Raw genomic sequence first — 26,422 nt, 5'->3', positions numbered from 1 at the left:
AAAATCATTCACAAAGTTGTAAGAAAGCACATAAAGATGCCAGTATCAACCTGTGGTGAACTTACATGTAAAAGGAAAGGAAGCTTTACTAGTGAGTTAGAAAAACCTAGGAATCTACTATTCTTTCTTATGACTCCTACATTATGAAGATGTTTTTCAAATATCACCAAAGCCTGTCTACTATTGATTTCTTGTTTAACCTACCAACCTTAGCTTAGCCTACCAGAGGCTTAGCTCTAGCTCTGACATTCAGCATCAATTATCTGATACCCAGTTTCAGTGAATATAATTCTGTAATTAACATTCTTCATAACAGAATACTTCTGTGATCAAACACAGGAGATAGATTAGGGAGGAAACAGTTTGATCTTAACTTCTCCTGGTAACCGTATTCTTGTGGCAGCAGAGAAGCAGGAGCTGAAATCAGAGTTACAATATACTGAGACCAAGGATGAGAGCAAACAAGCAGCTGAACCTTATAAAGATTCATTATTCCAGGTTTTCTTATACAGTGTCCATAAGTCTGAGAAACTTATGGGTGTTCCTCTAGGAAATTAAGCTAATCCACTGGAAATCTATTTTAAAATTAGAGTTCTTTACTATATTTACACAGGTAAATTATATAGGCAAATGGAAGATTAGTACCATGACAGTGGGAGTGGGAGAGAAGGGGAACAAGAACCCTTGAGTGATGGAGTATTTTCAAATCTTCTTAATAGTAGTCATATAATTTCATTTTAGCCACCCTAGGATGCCAATAATGAAAACAGGCAACCCCAGAGAGTGATTACCTGACACTTTAGATGTCAGTCTTAGGATGCAATTCACTGTCCCTCTGATAAATGTTTCTTTCTGCTAATCATGAAAAGAAATTAGGGTGACCAGTTTAAGCTTAGATATCTAACTTTAAGACATCTCAAGTTAAACAACAACAATCCCATCCTGAATTTAAGGAAAAATAAGTTCAAGAGTTAAAAATACAGCTAAACTAAGAGAAAAAATAAAATTCCAGCCTGCATGTGGATATCCCTAGATGACACGTTTTGAGAAAGATATCCTTTAATTCATAAAAGATACTTTACAATCACTTTCTTCCACATAGGTTTTCCACCCAATCCATCTCAGACTTATATGAGAGGATTTCCTCTATCCATATCCAATTCCTCTCACTCATTAACATCCTTGGATGCTATCCCTACCGCTGAGACTTTGCCTTCTGTCACAGCCACACACATATGAACTACTGGCTTCACTAATCACAATCTCAATTCCACGAAGCACATACACAAATACTTAAAGCATTACTTTAGTGGGCCTGAAGAGTTTTGATGAATTTTATCTAAGCAAGTTTTCAGCAGTTGATAAGGAAAAAAAAAAAGGTAGAGGAAATGATTTGACCTTTGCAAGCTACAACATATATAGCTGCTGGCTTCACTGCAATAGTTGACCATTTAAAACTATGTAAAGAGATTAGAAGTACGTTAAAATAGGATCAAGCAATTTTGAAGCCATTCTAGCATTTGCCAAATCTTCAGAAAATGTTCAACAAGGCAAGTCCTTGTTGAAGAGATTCATGTTATCCAATAATATCTTCCTAGAATAGATCTTGTTAGTGCTAGAAGAATTTTAACCTGCTATAAAGTACAAATAACTTCCTTCTGGTAAATTACAGGATAAAGGCAAAAGAGATGGTAGTGGAGGCTACTTTAACATTAAACATTATAATGTGTTTCCACGATTTTTTTGTTTAAAATAAAAAGTTCTCAATCACGCAATTCTTCAAACTATAGCTTAAACAAAAAAGCTCTAAGAATCTTTATAAAACACCAACATGACTTTAGTCAAGATGTTTGAATGGTGAAGTATTTTAGCTTCAGGAATTATGTGGCAAGAGTTTACAATAGACAGGACTACAAGAATGAAACAGGTTTCTAATTTGCTTAGTTTGAAAACAATTCTGGCAACAACACTGACTGCTGGCTGTGTTACTAACCTTACAGACACATTGAGGGGAAAGCATTGCTAAGAAGACACCACACAGGATTTCTATGTGCAAGGTAGCCTTACAGAATCCCTTTGTAAAATTCTGGTGTCCTTTGGTGGTCTGAACTCTGCTCCCCCTCTAAATTATCAAATTACAATCACATGAGAATGAAGCAGCATTTAACAGTTGTGCATGCCAACCTTCCCAATTAAGAAAAAGACCTATTTTATATCTCCCCCTCCAAATCTGCATCTTACAAATCCCAAGAAAATGAAGATTAATGTTTTACTCTATATGTCAATCACTATTTGGGAACTGGACTTAAAATAGCCTGATTCCTACACAGATATCCATATATATTATTGTTTACTACAAGCATAGAACTTATTTTCTCCCAGCATGACTTATAAGCAGGTAAGAAAAGAACAAAGCAGTGCGAATTCCCAAAGCTTTCTGCTTTTCTGTTGTTGCAATGTAAGCAACATTGTAAAAAGGCAGAACATGAAATCTTTCAAAACGATGCATAGAATCATAGAATGGTTTGTGACAAGTTAAACCTTTTTGTAAGAGGGATCAGAAGAAAAACAGATAATCAACTAGAGGACCATCACCCCACTCACACTCATAGAAATGGGTATTACAGATCTAGACAAATAACAGAAGTTTTAATGGAAATTATATAGCTATACATTAGAGGGATAAAAGACAAGTAGTGGTTAACTGAAAACTAAGACTAAGTTCCTGGAGAAATGCTGCACTCTTTCAACAAATTTGTATCAACTTCATCCCTAAACTGCTGGGAAGGTTATATCACAAACTTGAATAAAGTGAATGTATGATGCATTTAGGAGGAAGAGCTAAATAATTCAAATATCCTAGTCACAGTCATAAGAACTGCTGCACCAGCTAGTTTACTTACGATCCTAATTTAATTCAAGGAGGAGGGTAGATGAGCTTGGAAGGTCCATGCTATCCATAACAGTCAGTTAAGCTGGCATAGTCTCTACAAAGTACAACACTGTGCAGTATACACTCTTCCCTCCAAAAAAGTACTACTACAGCCTTATACACTCATTTTAAGAGTTCTTAAACTAGCTTAGTGAGTTCTGTGAGTGAAGGCAGAAGTAGGGAAAATGGTTTGATACAAGCTTTTTGTAAAGCCCACAGTTACTGTCACCTTCTAGGGAAGGTGATAGTTCACCATTTACCAGCTAAACAAAGCTTTAGAAAATCATCTTCCTGGTAGCTGCATTCTATTAAAGTCTAAATTTATTGTGAAAGCTGTAATTAAGTAAATGTACTGTTAAATAGGTGAAGGAGAAAGACTCTTTCACTTCAGATTTTAAAAATTCAAATTCCATACACATTCTATACGTGTTGTCTAGTTTTTAGGTTTGATTTTTTTCCCCTAGGCATCTTCTAGAGATGGCATGTGTGCATACAGAAAACATAAAAGATTTGGCCAATGACTTCCTTAATTTCCCAATAAATATATTTAATACCCGGGGTCAATGGTATTGTGTGTGCAGAGTTACTTAAATTATCTTTAGTTAGATTGGCATATCTGTAGTTATAGGCTATAAGGTTCAGAAGTGTGCCCTCTACTTTATTGGAAAGCATAAAAATAGAACAGTACAGCACAAGGCAGACAGGCAGTGAAATATGCTTCTGATTTCACTTATGACTTGAATAACTCATTTGCAATGTAAAATAATGCCTTACTACCTTTTTGGTATTATCACAGAAAATGCTTCTTCGAGCCCTGCTGAAAATCTTAACCATTTTATAGGCTTTGAAGAGCTTACACCCCATGAGACAGAACCCAAAGCTTGGAGTGACTGTGTTAAAACACTATTATTTTGCTGGCTTTCAGTAATTTAAAAGATATTCTGTGTTTTATGCAATCAGGTCCAGGGGCAAAGCTTTTCTCTTGTTCCTTTCTGCAGACACTGTGATTATGGGTTGGGGTTTTTTTTGGTAAGAAAACAAACTAAGGTAAAGCAATACTGCTGAGAATATAAGAGTTTGATTTGTAACCCAGCCAAGTCAATGATTTTTGCCTTATTCAAGCCAGATATAGTACACACTGATATTAAAGTTCTAGTGGACTTAATGATATTTATACATAGAGGGAGGATTTTGTATCCCAACTTTCATATAAAAATACTAGTGCTAAAAAAGGACTTAAAAACCTGACCATTAGAAACAAGTTCTGATGTATACCTACCATCTCTTCTCCCTGGCATTGCTAAAGCTTTCCCTAAGTCAGCAATGCTTAAGTCCAAGAAACACAAAACCTTCCCAGACAAGAATGGAAAGTAAGAGACCCAAATTCACATTCTGTAACTGCCACCTATTTCTTGTGTGACTGAACAAGCATACCAATTTCCTCAGTTACCACTCTAAAGGCAGGAAAAATGCCCCTGACACCTTCCCAGCCTTTCTCCTACCTTGCCTGCTATTTATTTAGCCTGTAAAGTCTCCATCAGAAGGAATGCCTGTCCTGCACTTGCATAGCACTTTGCATAATGAGGTACCAATTTAAATTAAAGTGATGCTATGCTGCAGATAACAGACCTACATGAAAAGAGAAGGGGGGGGAAGTGCTTTGAAGCATCAAAGGATATTTAATTAGTATCACATCTTCTCAAAACAAATATCATTTAAAGGTAGAATTTCTGACTTTGTTTATGGATCCTACAACACAAGTGAAAGGAGAAAAGTGATTATCAAAAGAAATAGGAGTCACCCCACTGCATGACCTCTGAGTACAAGTAAATCTATATATTTGTTTAATTTGTCTTAAAAGAAAAAGAGCATTACTTGAGAATCTTCCCAGCAGTTGGCTGATCCTGTCCCCAGTACTGAAGATCTAATCCAAAAGGCATGAGGGGAGCTTTAGCTCTTTCTTCTTCTAGTTTTCTTCTCTTACTGTCAGGCTCTTCCAAGCCTGCTGGCTCAGTAGCTGCAGAGTCACTGGAGAAAATTGATGAAAAATCAATACAGAACAGCAATGATCACAGCAACTTTTCCTGTTTGCATTAGATTTTCACACCAACACTAATATTATCTTAGATCTGGGACTACAACTGCTTTTACAGAGTTATTCTGTGTTGTCTTTTTTTTTTTTTTTTTAAGAAAGAAAGGATACAAACTACAACTCCACACACTCTACATACAGCACACTGCACCATGAAGCTTAACTCCACATTCAGCGAGAGCCAGCTAACAGATGCTGCACCATGGATGCAGAGATCTAATAGGGACAGTAATGGATCATGCATGCTGTACACCTAACAGATGCTTCTGTAAGCTCATGCCCATGTTTGCAACGTCATGAGTTTGGGAGTCTCTCTGATTGCAAAGTCTTTTCTTTTGCTGGCATAATTCCATCTTGCAGGTTTATAATACTTATTGTACAATACCACTATAGAATTCATTAGTCCTCAAAAAACAGAGTACTACTGTGGAGACCTTGGGTAGTCACTGACAAAGCTTTAAATGGTCTGGTTCACCTTACTGAAACATTATATTTTTAAAGTTTAAAAGTCATAATGTACACCTGAATGCTCCAAACTCTGGAGTTCTAACAAAGCAAACCCCTTTAACTTGACTACATTCCAGTCTGCCAGGTTTTGGAGGCCTTCCTGGCCAACGCAGAAGTATCTTTTCAGGAACATACCACTACGTAGATTACTCCAGTCTTATCCCCAAATCACAGATAAATGCTAGACAAGGCTGGAGTTTCATCAAGCTTTGAACAGGACTGACAACAAATACATCCTTGGAATCAGTGTAACACATTTCCAGGCACCATTGACAGCGTAAGTCACTAGGAACCAAGAAATGGTTGAAAACACTTTCCAACGTATTATTAGGATATGTTCAGTTTAGTTGCAAACCAAAAATTACCTCAATAAATGGGGATTTTTTGTTTGCTTGTTTGGAGAGAACACTATATTTTCATAGATGTCATTTACACCAAATAAAACCTAAATCAAGTGCATAGTAAAAGATTCCTTAAGATCCTGGTGTAATCACTAACAACATCCCAAATATTAAGCAGCAAATGTGCATTTAAGTAAAAAATTGTAACCAAACCAAAACCAAGACATCTTTAATAGCTCGCCTAGTTCACGAGTGCTTTTCCGTGTGCTTCTGTGAGTGATAAATACATGTAAGAGCAAGAAGTTTCTACAAGAATCAAAATAAAGATAACCTGGCATGTGGAGGTGGTAACTTTGGTAGTTTGTCTCTAATAAGTTTCAGTGTGGCAGCTGCACAGGTTGGATCAAGTTCATCTTCATTCCCCTTCAGCTGGGTGCGGGAGCTCAGTGGAGCTGGTCCTGTTGATGTCGTCCCCACCAGTGCTTTTGGGGGCGACTGGGGTTCTAGCCCTGCAAAAGAACTCAATGTTTAGAGGTGATTCACTCCTACCTTCAATGCTTCACAGTGGGGCCAAACAACTCAGGATGCTGACTACATGTTTACTGCTTTCAGCTTGCATTAGACATCAAGAGACCTCACTTGGAGTATTGTGTACAGTTCTGGTGTCCTCAACATAAAAAGGACATGGAACTGTTGGAACAAGTCCAGAGGAGGGCCACGAGGATGATCAGGGGACTGGAGCACGTCCCGAATGGAGACAGGCTGAGAAAGTTGGGGCTGTTCAGCCTGGAGAAGAGAAGGCTGCGTGGAGACCTCGTAGCAGCCTTCCAGTATCTGAAGGGGGCCTACAAGGATGCTAGGGATGGACTATTCATCAGGGACTGTAGTGACAGGACAAGGGGTAACGGGTTAAAACTTAAACAGGGGAAGTTTAGATTGGATCTAAGGAAGAAATTCTTTACTGAGAGGGTGGTGAGGCACTGGAATGGGTTGCCCAGGGAGGTTGTGAACGCTCCATCCTTGGCAGTGTTCAAGGCCAGGTTGGATGAGGCCTTGGGTGGCATGGTTTAGTGTGAGGTGTCCCTGCCCATGGCTGGGGGGTTGGAACTGGATGATCTTAAGGTCCTTTCCAACCCTAACTATTCTATGATTCTATGATCAATCCAATTCACAGGCAGATATTTCTGCATATGCATTTTTTCTATTTTGGAATAGAAACACACTGAGTATCTAACTGCAGCAAACCAACTTCTAAATTTGTATGACATGGTGTGACAACAAAGAATGATGTTACTTCACCTCAGAAGGATTTTAACAATACATATTTGCTTTAACTGCAATATTGCTTTTAAGTTTCTAATGTCACTTCCTGGTATGTCATTTCTGCACTCAAGGTTATACCAAGGTAAAACAGAAGAAAGGAACTCTTGGCACTACTGTTAAACACCTAGAGTCCCAAAAGACATCTAAGAGTAGCAAAAAGCAAGAGGGAAGGTATACATCAATATCCTCCAGTGTGCTTAAGATCAGTTCTTTGTGGTGTCTCTGCCAAAGTCCTGCTAAAACTCTACAGAGAGACCACATCTGGCTGGATTCACTGCAACACATAATGGACAATGTCACCTAGCACATCTGGTGGGGAGGCACACCCAGTGAAAGAACAGTGTGTGTGAGGCACATCCCTGTTACTTGATCATTCTCAGCTACCATACTGACTCTTCAGAGCTGAGAAAATAAAATAGCTGTGTTTTTTTTATCTTTCTGATTTCTTAAGGAGCAACACCATAGAGAATAGTTGAGCTTTGATTTCTAAATGTCTGCAAATTATATATACCTAAGTAGGTCTGCAGAATTAGCTAGAGAACGTTCTTCTTTCCAGATACTAAACCACACAACTTGCTAAGATAATATATCTAAATGCTGGCAGAAGCCACAAATATACCCACAGAATACACCCAAGAGATAGTAAATATCTGAGCTACACCTGAGGAACAAACCCACTGCAAGGCAGTGCCAGGCACTGATGTTCAGCACCAGCAGCTCAGTAGTGGGGCAACTTTAATTACTTTATATGGCCAGATTAGACAGTCAGCACAGACTGTAATGATGCAATTAGACAGGCTGAGCAGTTAGACAGCACATGCCTCTACCCACTGAGCTAGAGAAGCAACTCTATTAGGTGGCAGTAGTAACAAGAACTGTTCAGCCAATGACAGCTAAAAATGGAAAGATGTGATCCCTCACACTAATGTAATAGACTGCATGTGCCCCCTTAGAAAGCCTTTTTATAAAGAACTGACTGAAATGCAAGACCCCATCCCTCAAAAAACCACCCCTAAATTAACACAAAGTCACAGTTTCGTGAAACTAAACTTTTCAGCAAATTATCACAACCTTCTTATGAAAGCAACCACTTTACCTAACACGTTTTAGCCATTATTTAGTTATGACTTTTAGTCTCTTGGCCCACTTCTAGCCAGCCCCGAAGCTATGTCCTGAAATATTCTTGCTTTGGTTATTTGTTTGCCTGTCATTACATGTATCACAAGATATCAATTAGAAAAGGAACAGCTGAGGTGGTATTCCTATGAGTGGGAAACTGCAGGACCTGTAGTGACAAGTAGCTTTAATAAACAAAATATTTTCATTTCAGAGAAAACCATATTTTTCATAAAGTTAGAGCAACTTGCCCTGACCACTTTTTCCACCTTATAAGGTCTTCCAGTAATTCATCCTGACCTTGATTTATTTGCACTGCTCATTCCCTATAACCTATGGGGTGCAACCATACAGATGGTATTGCCTGACTTGAGTTACAGGTCAAGAAGGTTGCTGAGGTGGCAACCTTTTACATCACCCCGTAGGTACATATGGGTCTATATTTTCCAAGTACCTAGGATCAGCTGAGTCCTCTATCTCTCTCTAGTAGGGCATATAGTGGTAACAACAAAGGAAAGTGTTTTAAGGGGAAGGTGTTTCAGGGCAGAGGCCAATAACAACAACTGTGGCAGGTGGCTTACCTGCCCCTTTCAAAACAAGATGGGGAAGGAAATAAGATGTGAAGACGGAGACAGGATGAGAGGCCACCAGCCATCAGCAGTTAATAAGCATTAATAGAGAGTTCTCTGTCTTCTCCTCACTCTCCCATGACATATCAATATAATCATCCTTCTGCTTATCTAGTGTATGACAGAGAAATGTAGACCATTTTAACAATATGGTTAAGGCAAGTACATCAGAGATTCAACTTGTATGTGAATATTTTCCATGTCCATAAGGAGCCTCTACCCAGCTCTGGCAGGCTGATGCATTCCACCTTTCCTAAGAAAAGGTTACTTGAGCATCAGGTGAATACCCCACAGGAGTGAACACACATCTGAGATCAGGTATTTCAGTAGTGCCAGGCCCCTGGCTGTCCTGGAAAGACTTCAAGTAGCCAACTGTCCAAATGCTCACAGGCAGCAAACACTGCAGAATGGACAAAGAGACACTCTCCACAGTCTGAAGGCAGTGTCAAACCCAGCTCTATGGATAATACCCCAAAACCAAAGCCTGCATTCCTAAGGCAATGTTTCTTGAAAGACACTGTTGCTTGAGCTGCCCAATGCTACCTGGGAACTGAAGTTAGCATAGAATTATAGAATCAGCTAGGTTGGAAAAGACCTTTAAGATCATCAGGTTCAACCATTACCCCAGGACTCCCAAGACCATCACTAAACCATATCACTGAGGCCTCATCTACACAGTTTTTGAACACTTCCATGCATGGACCATGATGCAAAGACGGATCACCCCTTTCTAATTTTTTGTCCTCAGACTGGAGATTAGAACTTGCCTACCAGCTGTAGACAGACATGGGCTATCTTGTTGCTGGCTGGTGATGCTGCTACTCCCTTACACAGTCGTGCCCACATCACATACTTTAATGGAAGTGCTGAACATGCCACATTCACCTTGTTATCTAACTTCTTCCCAAAGTCAACAAGGTTTTAACATTGTTAAAGAAAATCATTTACAGGACTAATCTGTGCCTAATTTCTAACCCTTGGAAAAGGGTCTCAAAAGAGTGAAACAGAATTAATCCAAAAGATTCTGTTATAGCCACACTTTAGAATCATCAAGACTTGGAAAAGCAAACTCCAGTTTATGACAGAAACAGTCTGAACAGGCCCTTTGGCATGAACAATGTTAGCTGAGAAAAATACGTGATAGACTATCTGTAATTTAGAACTGCTTAGACTTTATTTAGCATTTTAAATTGCCATTTGTCTCTCTATTTAACAAGGACAAGAATACCTTTCTAAACAGCATTGTTTAAAGCAACGGTTTTGAGAACACCTGCACGTGTACTCTTTACAATACAACCCATCTTGAAGTCAGAAGGTATCAGGTATGTGTCTCTCACCACACCTTTTCCTCTTCAGAGAGAATACGTGCATGTGCATTCCAAGTTCTCAGCAAAATCCTATTTTTCCTATGATGTTTATGGAAAGCCTGACTGCTTGTTCACTACAGTAGTTTTATTTGGAGGGGGGGAAAGGAGGGGAACAGCAGAGACAAGCAGTCAGCAACACAGAGAAAAGGCAAGAGAGATAAAACGGACAATGTGACATTTAGCTAGATAAAAATCACATCCTGAAGATCAATACAGGAATTCTTAAGAGTTACAAGAACAAAATATTTTCCCATTGATTTCTTATTTTAAGCCATTAACAGAAAAATGGCTAAAGCTAGATACACTACAGCATCAGTAACTCCACCTCTACTGTGGGTCTTTCTCAATAATATTTGCTTATAAAATTGGCTTTCACTAACAGGATAAAGACAAGAGTGACTGCGCAGATTGACCCAGCTCAATGGTATCCAAAGTCAGGGTAGGTTTTCTGTTTTAAGACATAGATGGGATTAAGTGTAGTCGCAGAAGTAAAATCCTCCTTAAGAATTCTGGTGTTCTGTGTGCTTTATTTAACACAGGTACAGTACCTGGCTCCAATTGTTCCAATAGCAGCTTTTAGAAAGAATCATAAAAGTGTTCAAATCCCCTTTTTTTGTTTAAATTGACCAAATGGCACCTATTTGCCTGAAGCAATAAAGTAGACCGTGTTCCCAAGATCAATCGATAGAAGGAAAGAGAGAGGCTGGGGTTTCAGCTGAAGTTAGGCTGCTGAACGCTGACATTATTGATTTTAGCTAGTTCAGCTGGCCTTCTAATTAAAATGTAAATTTGAGAAAGAGATTATGTCCTGACAGAAATGGTGGGATTAGGGGGAGATAAAAGCCCCTCTCAGTGAAAATTCAGAGAAAGAGCAAGCCCAGGTTTCTTCAGCTGTGTGGATTTAAACGAAATCTACCTACTTCAGATTCACTTAAATTTAACTGAAAACATGGAGATAGAATATAAACAAGTATTACAGACTTCAACTTTCCTGGAAAAAATGAAATAAAAAAGTCTATTTCCCATTTGTTGAATCTTAGTCAAGCCAAATGTATGTGATTTGTATTAGTGTAGACACTCTCCAAGGCTGTCAGGAAAATCCAGCAGTTCACGGACAGTATTTCCCCACTTACTGTCTACTGTGCTCACAGTGGAAAAAAATACCCTGCATGTTTTTTACTCAGGAAGCACAATAAGCTTCAGTGCTAACTGAACAGAACTTAGAATCACAGAGTGGTTTGGGTTGGAAAGTGCCTTAAGATCATCCAGTTCCAACCCCCCTGCCATGGGCAGGGACACCTCACACTAAACCATGGCACCCAAGGCTCTGTCCAACCTGGCCTTGAACACTGCCAAGGATGGAGCATTCACAACTTCTTTGGGCAACCTGTGCCAGTGCCTCACCACCCTCACAGTAAAGAACTTCTTTCTTATATCTAACCTGAACTTCCCCTGTTAAAGTTTGAACCCATTACTCCTTGTCCTATTACTACAGTCCCTGATGAAGAGTCCCTCTCAGGCATCCAACTTTGGAAAGCTTACTTCATATGGACTTGCAGGCCAGAGGGTTCAAGCCAATGTCTGGGGCATTGCTTCCAAACAGCTTCCATGTCTCAGGATCAGATCTGCTATCTCTCTCCAAGCACAAAGGTGTGTGTGAACAAAATTAAGAAGGTGATCATACAGCAGGAAAACTTGATCATATCTGAAAGTTCTGCTACTCATAAGGGATGAAATTTGAATTATATGTCATCCCTGACAGATATCTGATCTTTATGAAGTCATTACAAATTAAAGGAATATTCACTTGCGGGTTTCTTGCTTGTTCTTGGTGGGCTTTGTTTGTTCTTGTTTTAATTGGGATCAAGTTTCATCCCTACCTATGTAAAAAAATTAGTCTCTTTTCCTGTTAGTATCCCTTCCTCTACACAGAACTCTAAAACAAGCAGAAAAAACCCAAACTGTTAGGAACAAAATCTTAAAAGTATTCATGCAGGGATAACACTGATTAAAATTCTTATTTTTACTGTAGTACAAAACTTCCTCTTTAATTTTAGATAGACACAGTTTTTTATCTTACCCTTGAACCCCACAAAACTAATGGCTCTCTGCAGCTGCTATGGGAGGATGCTGAAATGCCAGAGGTGGCTTTAGCAAATATTCTCACAGTACACACAAGCTGTATGTTCACGCAAAGCAACTTCTCACATGGACAACTGCACATATTAATATTTGTTTAAATTCCACCACGTTTTAAAAGTTGTCTTGACAAGTGGTCTTTTATAACCACAGGTTATAAACAACCAAAAAAGCTGCCTCCAGTGCCTTTGAATGCAGCTATGCTCACCTACATTTATCTGAACTTTTAGAATTCTACTTTGGAAATTCAAATTAAAGAAGGAGGATAACTATGTTAGTTAACTAGAAGAGTTCATTTATATTACCGAAGAAGTGGTAAATACTCGATTCCTGGCAGTGTTCAAGGCCAGGGCAGACAGAGCCTTGGGCGACATGGTCTAGTTTGAGGTGTCCCTGCCCATGGCAGGGGGGTTGGAATTAGATGATCTTCAGGTCCTTTCCAACCTAAACCATTCTATGACTCTGTGATTACATTAATACTTTGCCTGGCTTACTTATATATCAGAATAGGTTATTATTATTTTGAATTACAGAATTTGTTATAATACTCTTATTAATCAACCCTATTTATTGGTGTTTTACAATCATAGTAAAGAAATCAGAATAAATCAAAGCAGCAGAGTTTAGATTAAAACCTTTCTACACCTTCAACCCTAACCTTTTAAACTTCTTGCTTATTATTTGGCAGTCCCTGGCCATTCATAGTTCCTGTGAGGTACACAACTATCACAAACTACGCAGAGGTATACCAACATCCTGTGCAGTCCCTATAAATTTCTAAGAACTTTCGTAGGAATCAAATATATCCCACATCCTGTCAGATTTTCTAGGAACCTTAATTACACAGAAAGACCTCGCCTGAGAGTGAGAAAGGTTTGCAGCTGATTAGGAATTAGAGGAAATGCCTACAGTCAATATTTGTGCATGGATGCAGAAGCATTTTATTGGAAGTGCTAATCATATTCTTTTGTAAATGTCAAATTCATAATGATGATTCTATTATATTTCACATTTCCAAGGTAGTTTTACTTTTAACTGTTGTGTTCCCTGTATGCCTCGATGGATGCCAGTTAGAATAAAACTTTTAGAAACAACATGCATGGAAGCCTGCTGCTTAGCTACAGACTAGAGTATATCTAGTCAATACAAACAAGTGCACTTCTCTGAATAAATGCCCCATGAGGCATGACTTTTACTTCAAATCTGAAAATTCAATTCTGCGTTATTCTACGTAGTGTTTTATTGTTATTTCTAATACAGGCTTCAGAGGAAATGCAAAAGCTATAAACCCCCCCACCTTTAATGAATGGTTGCAATAGGCAGTTTGTTCACGGTTCTTTTTCTTTAGAGAGAAACATCTCTTTTAGCTCAGAGAGCGCTGCATTAGAACAGCTTTTTCAGTCTGAAGCACTCCTAATTCTATGTAAAAACCAGGTAGTGACTTCTCTACTAAGGAAATAGCCTGGGTTTGTACACCTTATGTGTTCAAAGGGGTATAAGCCTTCTTTTCCAGCTGCCATGACATTTCGTACTACAAACCCCCGTGCTACTTAACACACAGAAAAGACATGACTGACACCATCAGCTTAGGAAAGACAGTATGGGAACACCTTTTTTGAAGGGGGCCTACAAGAATGCTGGGGAGGGACTCTTCTTTAGGGACTGCAGCGACAGGACAAGGGGTAATGAGTTTAAACTTAAACAGAGGAAGTTCAGGTTAGATATAAGGAACAAGTTCCTTACTGTGAGCATGGTGAGGCACTGGCACAGGCTGCCCAAAGAAGTGGTAAATGCTCCATCCCTGGCAGTGTTCAAGGCCAGGTTGGACAGAGCCTTGAGTGACATGGTCTAGTGCGAGTCATCCCTGCCCATGGCAGGCGGTTGGAACTGGATGAGCTGAAGGTCCTTTCCAACCCAAACCATTCTATGATTCTATCTGACCCACAAAGGCACGTTACTCCATGATGGGAGGAGGGAAAATTTTCTGAAATGGATAAAACTAAATCTTGGGATTTTAGAACTGCAGCTTTGATCCTGATATGAAAGAAATTCCAAGCAGGTTTTAGGATGTAATAAGACCACTGAAGTAGCTATCAGGGACCTAAAAGCATTTTGGCTTAAGGCTCAAATGCAAGAGAAATAATCTGATTAACCAGATTTGAAATAATGGTTTGTGTTCTTGACCATACAGTCACTTCCCATATAATTTTGCATATGGATGAAACTTGATAATCAGTAGACTGCTTCCATGCTAATATTCCCAAGTCAGATGGCTTCCTCATGTCACCACTTGTAAAATGGCAACAGCACTTCCCTGTACCTCAAAGTAGTACTGCATAAGAAAGCTCATGAATGTATGCGCTCACACACACAAGAATTACGAATTGAGAAAGCCCATTAGTAGACAACAGTTGCTAGAGATGTGTGCTCTGAACTAGATCTGGGAATTGTTGTGGTTTAAGACAGAAAAGCACACCTCTCAAAATGGATCACTTCCCATGAGGTTCAGAGCTCACTTGCCAACTACACCAAGACCAATTAGGGCAGGAAGGAATCTCTTCCCCTGGCACCAGCCCCAAATTCTGTCTGTGGCATAAGAATGACAACAGAAGCTGCACAGTTCCATCCCTTACCTTATCCACCTTTGACTTTAAGCCAACGCAGCCAACAGCTGACCAGCAAAGCCTAGAATGGGGAAAATCTAGTGGAAACAAGATTTTATCCCTCCCTGAAGCTTTCTTTTAAATGCACAACGCCTCCGTTTTTAACGGGTTCGCAATACCAGCTACGCAAGGGCACATTCCTCTTCTGTAAATAAAAGCAACATCCCTGCTGAGAACCAGAGTAACCCTGTGAAAGTTATTTTCACAGCACTGTTTCTTTTTCAGCCTAATATTTACCTTTAGCAACACAACATATTTAAAATGGCCCCGTGGTACCACAGGATGGCTGGTCTCTTGTCTGCAACAGACATCAGGTGCAAGTGTAAATAAGGATTATACAAATGGGAGGTCATTAAAAGTCTGGTAATGCTAATTTGGCATGACACCCCTAATGGGTTATATCTTCACACTTCACTTATCTAATCACCTAAATTCTTTTAACAAATTTACATTTCATCTTATACATGGAGATTGAAATTGACTTGTTCAATTCTCCCTCCACCCAAACTGTACCGACACTCAGTTCATTTATGTATTAAACATCATCATCAATTTTGAAATCATCAACTATGTACAGATAAGACCAGCTGCACGTGTCTACATACTTATGCATACAAAGCTGCCCCATCTTTAAATATCTTTAATTTTTTTCACAACCTTTTCAGACCTCAGGAGGACCACAAATACATGTATGTGCCATCAGAAATAGCATTTCAGATGGAACTTTACCTTGTCAGTAGGATACTTCCATTTTCCGAAGAGAAAGGAAGTGAATAAAGTGACTTAAAAAAAGAAATAAAAATTAGCAATTTAAATGTCACATTTCAATCCATTTCCAGATGCCTTCCAATATCTGAAGAGGGCCTACAAAGATGCTGGAGATGAACTCCTCTCATCAGGGACTGTAGAGATAGGACAAAGGGTGATGGGTTCAAACTTAAACAGGGGAAGTTCAGGTTAGATATAAGGAAGAAATTCTTTACTGTGAGCGTGGTGAGGCACTGGAACACATTGCCCAGAGAAGTAGTAAATGCTCCATCCCTGGTAGTGTTCAAGCTTGGACAGAGCCTTGGGTGGCATGGTCTAGTGTGAGGCATCCCTACCCATGGCAGCACGGTTGGAAGTAGATGATCTTAAGGTCATTTCCAACCCTAACAATTCTATGATTCTATGACCTGTTTTACAACTTGGTTTTCCTGTTTAGTACAAAAAGTTGATGTGAGGAGCTGTTCACTTTTCCTGGTTTGTTCAAGAAGAGTAACAACACAAGGGAAAAAACACCCCTTTAAACTGTTTACACCTTCCACATAACAGAGATTTTATCTTACATGGAAGGTTTAATGTTCCAGTTGGAACATTCCGCTTGCACAGACTTCCATTTTTTTAGCTCGGAGTCCTCATGAACTAGATGTGAACTAAAGAAATGTATCAAAAACACCATCTGAATTGTATAAAACTAAAGTCACCGCTACAATAACCATGCTTGTATATGGAACAAAGAACCATATTTAGAGGTGACTGCCTAACACATCCAGCTCTTGATAACATGCTACTATGAAATGAATGTATTCTTGTGTGTTTTAATATGATAATTCACTTTTCTAAACAAAATGTGCCAAAAGATGCTTATTTTGGTTTTACTTATTAAGAACATGCAGAACAGAATCTAGCGGAGCAAATTCAATTCTCCATTTTCCTCATGCAGACCTAAAGTAATTACACAAGAAGCCAGATGACTTACGCAATAGTTACATATAGGCTTCTGAAATAGATCTTGAACTAGTAACTGACCAGCTGGTGCAAGAAAGCACTCAAGTACACACAGAAGAAAGCACATGCTTAAAAGGCTGCCTGAATTGTTTTCAGGAATTCTGAATTATTTTCAGACTCTTCCCTGAGCTCGAAGCTCACATAATAACTTTAAATAACAGCAAGCAAAAGATGACTGATTCCAGAACATCAAGATTGGTTCATTTCTTTCTAAATGCTATTTTTAACAAACACATCAGATAAAGAACAGCCAAGTGTGACCATTAGCTCCTACGTAACTACGTGTGTACAAAATGAGAGGTTTTGTTTGCTGATTGATTGGCTTCTTCATTATAATGAATTTTCCTATCAGCAATAGTCTAAATACAAATTGGGAATTTCTTAATCCATTTTATATAGATTTTTAAAACATCCTTGAGGAGATCGTACGCTTGTTCTTTTATCCTTTTCCATAAGAAGGAATTCAAATAGCAGCAAAGTATTTTGTTAGTGTGGTACAAAGGGTGATGTTTCATTTTTTAAGTGCGTCCATGAGGAAGACCAGAGAGGAAAAGGAAGAGATGAGTACATTTCGCTTCCAGGGGAAAGTGACAAGTAGGAACAGAACTTTTGCATGTCAGTATTCATCAGGCTGCTGTTAAAGATACGGAAAACAAGTTCCAGTACCTGGAAGTATTAAGAAAATATCAGTTTTGGCACAAGGAATACTGCCAAAGGAAGGAAAAAAAATCAAAGGAAGGAAAAAAAATCAAAGATGACCCATAGCTATGTTCATAACTTACCTCGCTTTCTCATTCATTTACTATCACTACCAATGCTTTGGACTGTCATTAGCCATGTACACATAAGAAGCTGTTCACAACTGTCTGGAAGGCTGCTACCCCTTTCTTCCATTATATTCCTTTTCTGAAAGTCCCACTGTTAGCAACAATTAGAACCCAAAAGCCTAAAGATGGTTTCAAGCAACACATACTTTAAGAGAAATGCCAAATCACATTGCAGCTACCTGCTCCCTAGGGCACTAGTCTAATTTCTGTCATCTATATGGTTGATAATTTCCACATGGAGGCATGGAGGAATGGAGACATCTACCTCCAAACAAGCTGGTATCAGCCAGTTGGGCTTGCTGCACGTTCTTAGGTGGGGAACAGAGATACACAGATAACTAATGCAGGGCTTACTTCAAGGGTGTCCTGGTAGTTTAAGTCTAGATGAGATACATGGACTGCAGCAGTAGCAGGACTTCACATCTGAAGACATCCTTGAACTGACCCCAGCCAATACAGGTTATTGTTACTGATAATCTTTCATTGTCTATAGCCAAATTTGATGGCAGAAGACAGTGAAAGAATCACTTAAGCTACATCATGTTGTGTTTACACAGGTACAGCCCCTTGTTTCAGCAAAATTAAACATTTGGCTTATTCAGGTAATAAGCCTGACTTTTGATGGAAACTCTGGATATGTTAACAATGAGCATGAACAGGATTGGAAAAAGGCACAACACAGCACCAGCCTTACACAAATACTCATGGAGAAATGCAGGAGCAAGAAACTTATACAGTGTCCAAGGTTTTGTATGCAGTGGCAGCTGCCCTCCCCGTCTCTCCAAGGTACCAAAACCTTCTGAATCTTAATATACACAACCCTGCACAAAGGCAAAGCTGCAGACACTTAACAGGTTAGATGGACAAAGAAGAAGGAGTAAGGCACTGAAATTGCATTATTCAAGATGAATTTTCCTCAGTAATTTCCCCTCTTGATTTCTCAAAACCACATTATAACTTTATTTAAAAACAGTTATCTTTAGAATGCATTAAAAGAAGGCAAGATTATATTTTGTCATCTGGTACATGATCAGTGGCTATAACTCTGCACATGAAGGCAGAGCTCCATTTAACATCTTGTGACCTAAATACCTCTCTCTTTTCTTTCTGAGCTGTATGTTGGCCACTCTATGGGAGGAAGTGGCTGCACATCTCAAGTGCTATTAATGCAGGTGACCATACAAAACCTTATCCCATCTCAACAGACTGTTACCAGTATTTCTAATATTCAGGCTCATTTACAGCTTTATTTTGCAATCCCTTCACTCCCAGTATGTGTTTAGCACACTTATAAGCATACGCTGTGCTGCTTCTGGCTCTAAAATACAGTGGAACACGATGGAATGAAATAAGCTTCTCGTCTCAGTTGTTCTTGCTCCTAGAAAGTATTTGTTATCTGGAGCCAATCGCTGCTCCTGCATCTATGTAATGACTTCCTCATAGCAGGCAGAGATTACCCACACCGCTGATCACTTTATTACTTCAGAATGGCTGTTTATTTATCTGAGTGCAGCAGTAACATGCAGGGATAAAGCTTGTCGCAGCTGGGCAAACTCACCATATTCCTTACGCAGGTGGTCTGGAATGTGGGGCTCATAACCTTCCTTCTCAGGGACCTCCACAAATTCATCTTCATCCTCCTCATCATCATCGTCATCCAAGGCTTTCATCTAGAGGCATGTTTAACATGTGAAGACTGCTTTTCATTTACTTTCACACTGAAAATATTTCACAGACATCCTGATAGCCCTACTGAGATGGCTCCATGTCAAAAGTATTTCCCTAATTATGTATTTAATCTTTATTCAAGATTAGGCTTTTGCTTAACATTTTATCTCTAAAGCCATACTCTATCCTAAGGGCTTCTTTAAAGCCCCTTTTATCCATTAGAACACATGCAGTTGGTGAAGCCCGAGAAAGTGTAAAGCTATAAAACAAGACCATAAACCTTAAAACAACCTCAAGATTTTGACTTAATGAGAAAATTTTAGCCTTACCTCTTCTGCTTCCACTGATTTTACTCATTTAGATGCACCTGAATAGTCTGTGGCATATTAAATAGCACCACAAATTATTTTGTGTGCCAGAGCAGGCACACAAAAAGGGAAGTGGATGGACTGGTAAGCTAATACTGACCAAAGAAAGAATATTCAGATCTGTATACTACAGGATTTCACTGTGTTTCTTCACAACAACACTAAAAATAATTTGATATATTAATTTCTCAACTAATTCAGTCCATCCTAGCCATTCATACCATTAGACTGCACACATTACTATGGTCAATACCAACATGGGCACTTAGTCTGTGCTCCCTTCTGAAACTGAGTATCTATGACTAGCTGGAAAACAACTAACCTGGGTAATTCACTCACATAAGTGGCTTCCTATATATCATTTCAGCTAGCTACTACTGCTTTTGTGCCAGCAAGCCTCTACACTTGTTTCTAATCTTGTTCCATACCTAAAAATGAATTTTTCTTCTAAACTACATATAAGCTAACAGAATCTGTGCCACACACATGGCCTGTACTATCAGAATTTTAAAGTAGCAAATGCCAACTACCCTAAAAAGGCAGCAATGATGAAGGTCTTATGCTTTATTTTCTTTGACCACCTTGAGAGTCACCTCATTCTTAATAACAAGAGAATTAGCACATTATTGTATGTCTACTGTCCACTGTTACAAGTCTAGGAAACAATAAGGGGTATCCACTAAACCCAACCCTACCACAGGCTATCACTTTTTTCAACTGGGCTGCAGCAAGACAAAGCAATAGATAAGGAATGGCATCGTTTTCACTATTTTCAGCAGTGTTCTCTACTTCTTTTCCTGCACCCGACTTAGGCTGATGTTCATATCAACTAGTCATTGTTACAAGCATTGGAGGATGCTGCAGATTTTGCCTGCAGCAGAATTTTCCCAATTTAATGCACTCCTCTAATCTCGTGTCACAGCTGAGTTCCTTTAAATCATACATACAGTCTGAAGCCAAAGAACCTAGAAACCAATCACAGGTTACTGAATGCAGTTAAAAATTTAAAACAAATAATAATGAAAAAAATAACCAGCATTTCTTTTTGGTCAATATTACTTGGAAGCTGGACTGTATTAATTTCTAATAAAGAACATTAATTGATATTAATACATATTGATACACTTTAACATATAATGAATGGAAGGTGCAAGTCAGAAGTACAATTCTTCCCTTTGTTTAAAAACATGACTTTAAGAAAGCTGCAGTTTCAGTGAAAAGAAAAGAAGATTTACTGTCCTGAAGGACACAGCAGATTTACTACAGCATTCTCACCAGAGAACACCTCATAGTCTTCATTTTACAATAAAGTCTCAGCATATTCATGTTTAAGGTACCCAGCTGCCAAAGCCAGGTAACAACACAATATAGTATTTCCAGCCCAACTGTCACTACCCTGAGAGCCGCCAACCTTCAGACTGTGCTGGAGGATCCTGCACCCTAGTTTACTTTTTGTTTCCTACTGCAATCACTTTTCCTTATCTGAAAGAAAGTTGCAATTCAAGCCCTACCTGGCATGGCTGAGACAGATGCCTGCTGCAGCACAAACGAAAACAGAGCTGTAACGCAAAGAAAGAATTCTACCACCAACCACAAACTTGCAAAGTCACTGGACATGAAAGAACATCCGTGTTAAATTGCAACTTTTAGGAGATCCTTCTCAATTGCCTTTAGAAAGAAAAACATAATCAGGTTTTGTACTCTGCACAACAGAAGGATAGAGATTGAAGTTAATTTATTTGTATTTTGGTTTCGTAATTCTTCTGATGTTATCATCCCCTTTTTATCTATTGGGGCAATTTAATTAAATTCAGAAATATCCACTACTACTTCTCCAGCTACAAGCAGGGCAACGTCATATTATCCATTCTCAGATTCCATTTCTCATTTACCAATTTAAAATGATTTCACCAAGCTAAAACTTGTCATGGATGATCGTAGAATCACAGAATGGTTAGGGCTGGAAAGGACCTTAAGATCGTCCAGTTCCAACCCCCCTTCCACGGGCAGGGATACCTCACACTAGACCATGTCACCTAAGGCTCTGTCCAACCTTGAACACTGCCAGGGACGGCGCATTCACCATTTCTTCGGGCAACCTGTGCCAGTGCCTCACCACCCTCACAGTAAAGAACTTCTTCCTTATATCTATCCTGAACTTCCCCTGTTTTAGCTCAAACCCATTACCACTTGTCCTGTTGCTACAGTCCATGATGAAGTCTTACAACTTCGCGCCATAATGCAAAAACTGACCAACTTTCATGTTATAAAACAGGGAAAGTAAATTTGGTGGATTTCTATTGTCTTTACTGAGAAGAAGTCTGTAAATGAATGAACAGCAACAGGTTTAAGGATTTGAAAAATAAACTATTATACCTAAAATATCAGTGGGTGCAAGTAGTCATGTGCATGATGTAGCTGAGAGCACTAGAAAGAGTTCAGAAGGGTTCTGTCTTTAATTGCAGTTGCTCCTGATCTGTTCACATGTCACTTGGGGCACGTAGCTCTCTGCATTAATACATTAAAATTCAGCAGGCTTCACTAACCCTCAACTTGAAAACTGCCTTAGAAGCAACTTTGCTGTATTACCTGCATGGTCTAAAACTTGAGAGCACGTGAAAAGCCTGAGGGAGAAAGAGCATAATCAGATGCAAATTCACTTTGTTTAGGTACAATCCATGAACTGTGCATTCAAGTACTATAGAAAACATTAATCATAGGAAACTGTAATTTTTGTTATCAGTCTAACACTAATCAAAAGGGAAACCTGTCACTACCGCTGACCTGTGAAACGTCCCAATTATACTCTTCGGAAATGACAGGAGCACTTAACTTCCTCACTGAGTAAATGACGACAATCCATCAAGTTGGAATAACAATGAGCCACGGAGCTGAAAATTATTTTTTGTATAGAATCTACCCAGGAATTTATGAAAGGTGAAAAGCAACCCAAGGTTTTAGGGGCATTACAGCTTTCAGCTAGTGCAGCACATATCAAACACTAAACAGAATTTATGTGTTTTAATTTTCTAAAAGGTAGATGTGGACTTGGTGCTACAATGCATAACATATAATGCCAGATTTTAAATATGGGGGTCATTTTCATAAAATATTATGCGGATTGTTCACACCCTTGAATTTCCCTGGGCTCTTCCAGTAAATCTAGATTTCCTGGAGAAAAAATTAACTGCTTAGCTAACTATCGGGAATGAAGCCCCCTTTTCCCTTCAAGCAGACATGAAGTCTTTCTTTTGATGTAATCTTTAACAAGATAACACTCATCTTTTTACTTTAAAATATTCAAGTCATCCCTGGTGGAAATTCAAGAAGTTGCACAGTAGTTGGAGGTAGTTGTATCTCAGTTTGCTTCCTTCCAGTGGTACTTCATCAGAACCACCCATTTATGCTGTTTTGTTCCATTCCCTTTCTACATAGAGGACAGCTCATACATTAATATTATTAGCTAGAAAAATGGCTTTTTTTTTTTCTTTCCAATTCCACTTTTCAAACATGAAGGAAGCTCCAAAGCAAGCTCTACAGATGCAGTGTGAGAGCTCGGCCACCCACTGTGTTTCTACTGTAGGTAAACTTTTTCAGTCAATTAAAACAATTAAAAAATCACCTATTCACAGTTAAATCAAATTAAAGCTTTAAGATAACATTTTGAGCAACAAGCTTAGTAACTGAAAATCATTTAGGAATGAGAGGTTAGGTACTTGCAAACAAGAAAAACAAGGCTAAGGTAAACTCAAGCAATATGCCATGTCTAGTGGACCATAACTGAAGGAAAGTAAAGTATAAGCTCAAGTGATAAATACCAAAATGTAAAGCTTTTCTTGTATTGTAGGGAATTAAATACCTCTAAGATAAGTAGTCACACAAATGTTTGGTTTTCAATCACCTGCTAAAGAATGTGGAAAAAACCCAGGTCCCATTCTCAAATTCATTCTAATAATCAGGTGATATGAGGAAAATCACTAACACAGTTTAGCAGCCTTATCAGAAACAGAGGGTGAACCACCTTCTCTCTGTCACTAGAGGATGGCCCATATGAAGGGACACCAGATTCCCAGACACCAGAAGGTACTTCTTCCACCGTCACTGCTCCTTAAGCTCCAGCGAGAGGGGAAGTTTTCTGCTCAGTGTTAATCTGCTCTATAATGCTGGCAGTTATTTATCTATCTAAATGAGTCATGTGTTTGCAAAACTATGTGTTGGGTTTTTTGTTTGTTGATTCTTGTAATTTCCCTAACTACATATCTCACTCTGAGAGGAAACAGGATTTAACTACACAATTTCCAGATTCTTGGGCTAAACTTATTTGTACATGAGAATATAACTTAAAATAAAAGGACAGAAAATATATATGCATTATTTTCATTGTAATCAGAGTTAGAACATCTCCATTCTCCTGATTTTCATTAAAAACTTACAATAGTGCTGACTTTTCCAGCTGGACAAATGTAATCAAACCATTTGTTCCCTAACTCATTAAAAACCCAGATGTTTCCTTATTACTTTCCATCTTGGAGCAACCTGGTCTAGTGGAAGGTGTCCCTACCCATGGCAGGGCGTTGGAACTGGATGAACTTTAAGCTCCCTTTCCAAGACAAACCATTCTATGATCTTATTAAAAATACTGAAAACAAACATGGGATGCCAACAGGAATGCAATCGTAGCTTTACTTTAGAGTCAACACTCTGAGAGCCTCCAGCTATTAGCGTAGCTCAGTACAACCACAGCTCCAGTTAAATGCCTTGCTCATCCATCCCAACCAGTAAGAAATGCAAAATACCCTCTACCAAATGCACAACACATGGAAAGATGCAAAGAACAGCCTTTGGTCCTCTTGTCAGTTTTATATGAACTGAGTGCAACATTCTGCTAACAGGATTTCAAAACCTGAGTCTCCAAAGAAAACAATACAATGACTGAAATATAGAGTGTAATCAGTTTATAGGACTAGAGGAACAGCATTTACTTATGATTTCGGAAAAAGGAGGAAGGGAAAAGACAGCATATGAAGAAGTCCTATCTACTTACTAAAACACCGCTCGCAAACTACAGCTGGGACCAGCAAATAAATTCTGCATGGTGTAATTAACTTGGTTGCAATCTCAATTACTTTTCAGCCAAGAAATCACTTTTGTTCAGTTTTATGTGTCTGTTCCTTTTTTTTTTTTAGAAGAAAAAAAAAATGATGTAAGGCATTCTCAGACAAGTGAACTCTAAACTTCATTTGTCTTTCCGCAGGCTTGATGGCTATGCATTTAAAAACCCATTCTATCTTATAAACTAAAAATTAAATGTACTCAGCTGTGATGGTCGTCATTGCATCTGCTATTTATATGCTAATACCCTCCCTGGAAGATCTTGCAAATTATTCCACCATGCCAATATCTCATGTGCATCTACTCAAAGCCAACTAAATATTTTCAAGAGGCAGAAGATTTTGGTGAGGGAGCCAGAATATTTATTGCTGTAGAATCTAGTTAAAGAGGCAACCTTAAGCAAATACATTTTTTATTTGCCTGTAACACAAAACATACTTCAGTCATCTGAAAGGAAATTTGGGGATATTCTATGTAAGCAAATAGCGACTGGGTAAAAAGAATTTCTTCAGCGCCAGTAATAAAAACAGAATAGTCAAACAGTGTATCTTACACGTAAGGGCTTTTACAAGTTCCTCCTTTTCCATCCTTTTATATTAGGATGATGTGGAAATAAATGCTGGCATTTTGGCAGATTTCAGACCCATGGCTTCAGTTTTCCTGTGTGCAACACAAGGAAAACAAACTACTAAAAGAGCTGTATCTATAGGGACCTCCCATATAGACCCCCTCCCCTTTGCTCTGTGATTTGAGCATAAATTCAAACCTCAATGACTGCAAATTAGATATGTGGTCCAGGCAAATCACATTTCATGTTAACCAGTAAAAGTATCACTCTTCATTCTATTTATAGTTGCCCAACAGCACATCGGCTACTTGGCCAGGCTGACTCCTATTTAGGAATGTATATTTCACACTTCCGTAATTTCCACAAGTAGGAAAATGCTTAAAGGGTTCCAGCCCAACACTTAGCCTAAGGGTAATGCTGGAGAAGCAGCGAGCCTTGCTCCAAATTGCTTTAGCAATATAAACTACTTAATGAACCAGCTTCCCCTTAACCAACATACATTGGCCAGAGTCTGTGAGTATTGCTGGAGTCCTGGAGGTGCAAGCATGAGACTTACTCAAGGTATGTGCCAAGGCCCTCATCACCCTACCCAGTGATCAATAGAGCTTGGATACATACACTGAGAGGTCAATAGCGATGAGGAACACTGCACAAAATCTGTATCATTCCGTGTTACTACCTGCTGCATCTCTGGACCCCAGCAGACTCCAGGTCCCAGATAAGGTTAGAAGGGATTTTAATAAAAAGCAGCAAAATAATCACGTAAAGAGACCAGTGGGTCTTAAGGTGCAAGACAGTTAAAAACCCTTTGGATCTTCATGAATATTGTACACAAGAAATTAGTATGTCCAATATACCAAATGGACTAGCATGTGCATTTACAGTTTTAGAGTACAGCAAATAAAAGGTAGTCTGGAAAACTGGTGCATTTAACAAAACTTATCTCAGGAAGATACTGCAAGCCAAGTTTAGTACTTGTTTAGCAATAACCATTCAAGAT

General features: G+C 38.9%; 1 protein-coding gene across 2 annotated transcripts in view; it reads right to left on the bottom strand.

Moving 5' to 3' along the window:
• UVSSA (UV stimulated scaffold protein A) overlaps positions 1 to 26,422 on the bottom strand; it is a 53,480-nt gene that overhangs the window by 11,487 nt on the left and 15,571 nt on the right. For both annotated transcript variants that reach the window (XM_080624146.1, XM_080624145.1), the window contains 3 exons: positions 19,265 to 19,376; positions 6,204 to 6,381; positions 4,808 to 4,960 (listed from right to left, as the gene is read on the bottom strand). In XM_080624146.1, coding sequence (XP_080480272.1) covers positions 4,808 to 4,960; positions 6,204 to 6,381; positions 19,265 to 19,376 — 443 coding nt within the window. The remainder of the gene's footprint in view (positions 1 to 4,807; positions 4,961 to 6,203; positions 6,382 to 19,264; positions 19,377 to 26,422) is intronic.

The sequence above is a fragment of the Psittacula echo genome (assembly GCF_963264785.1).
Source record: "Psittacula echo genome assembly, chromosome: 1".
In the NCBI taxonomy this organism is placed as follows: Eukaryota; Metazoa; Chordata; class Aves; order Psittaciformes; family Psittacidae; genus Psittacula; species Psittacula echo.
This window is presented reverse-complemented; position numbering and strand designations above follow the sequence as displayed.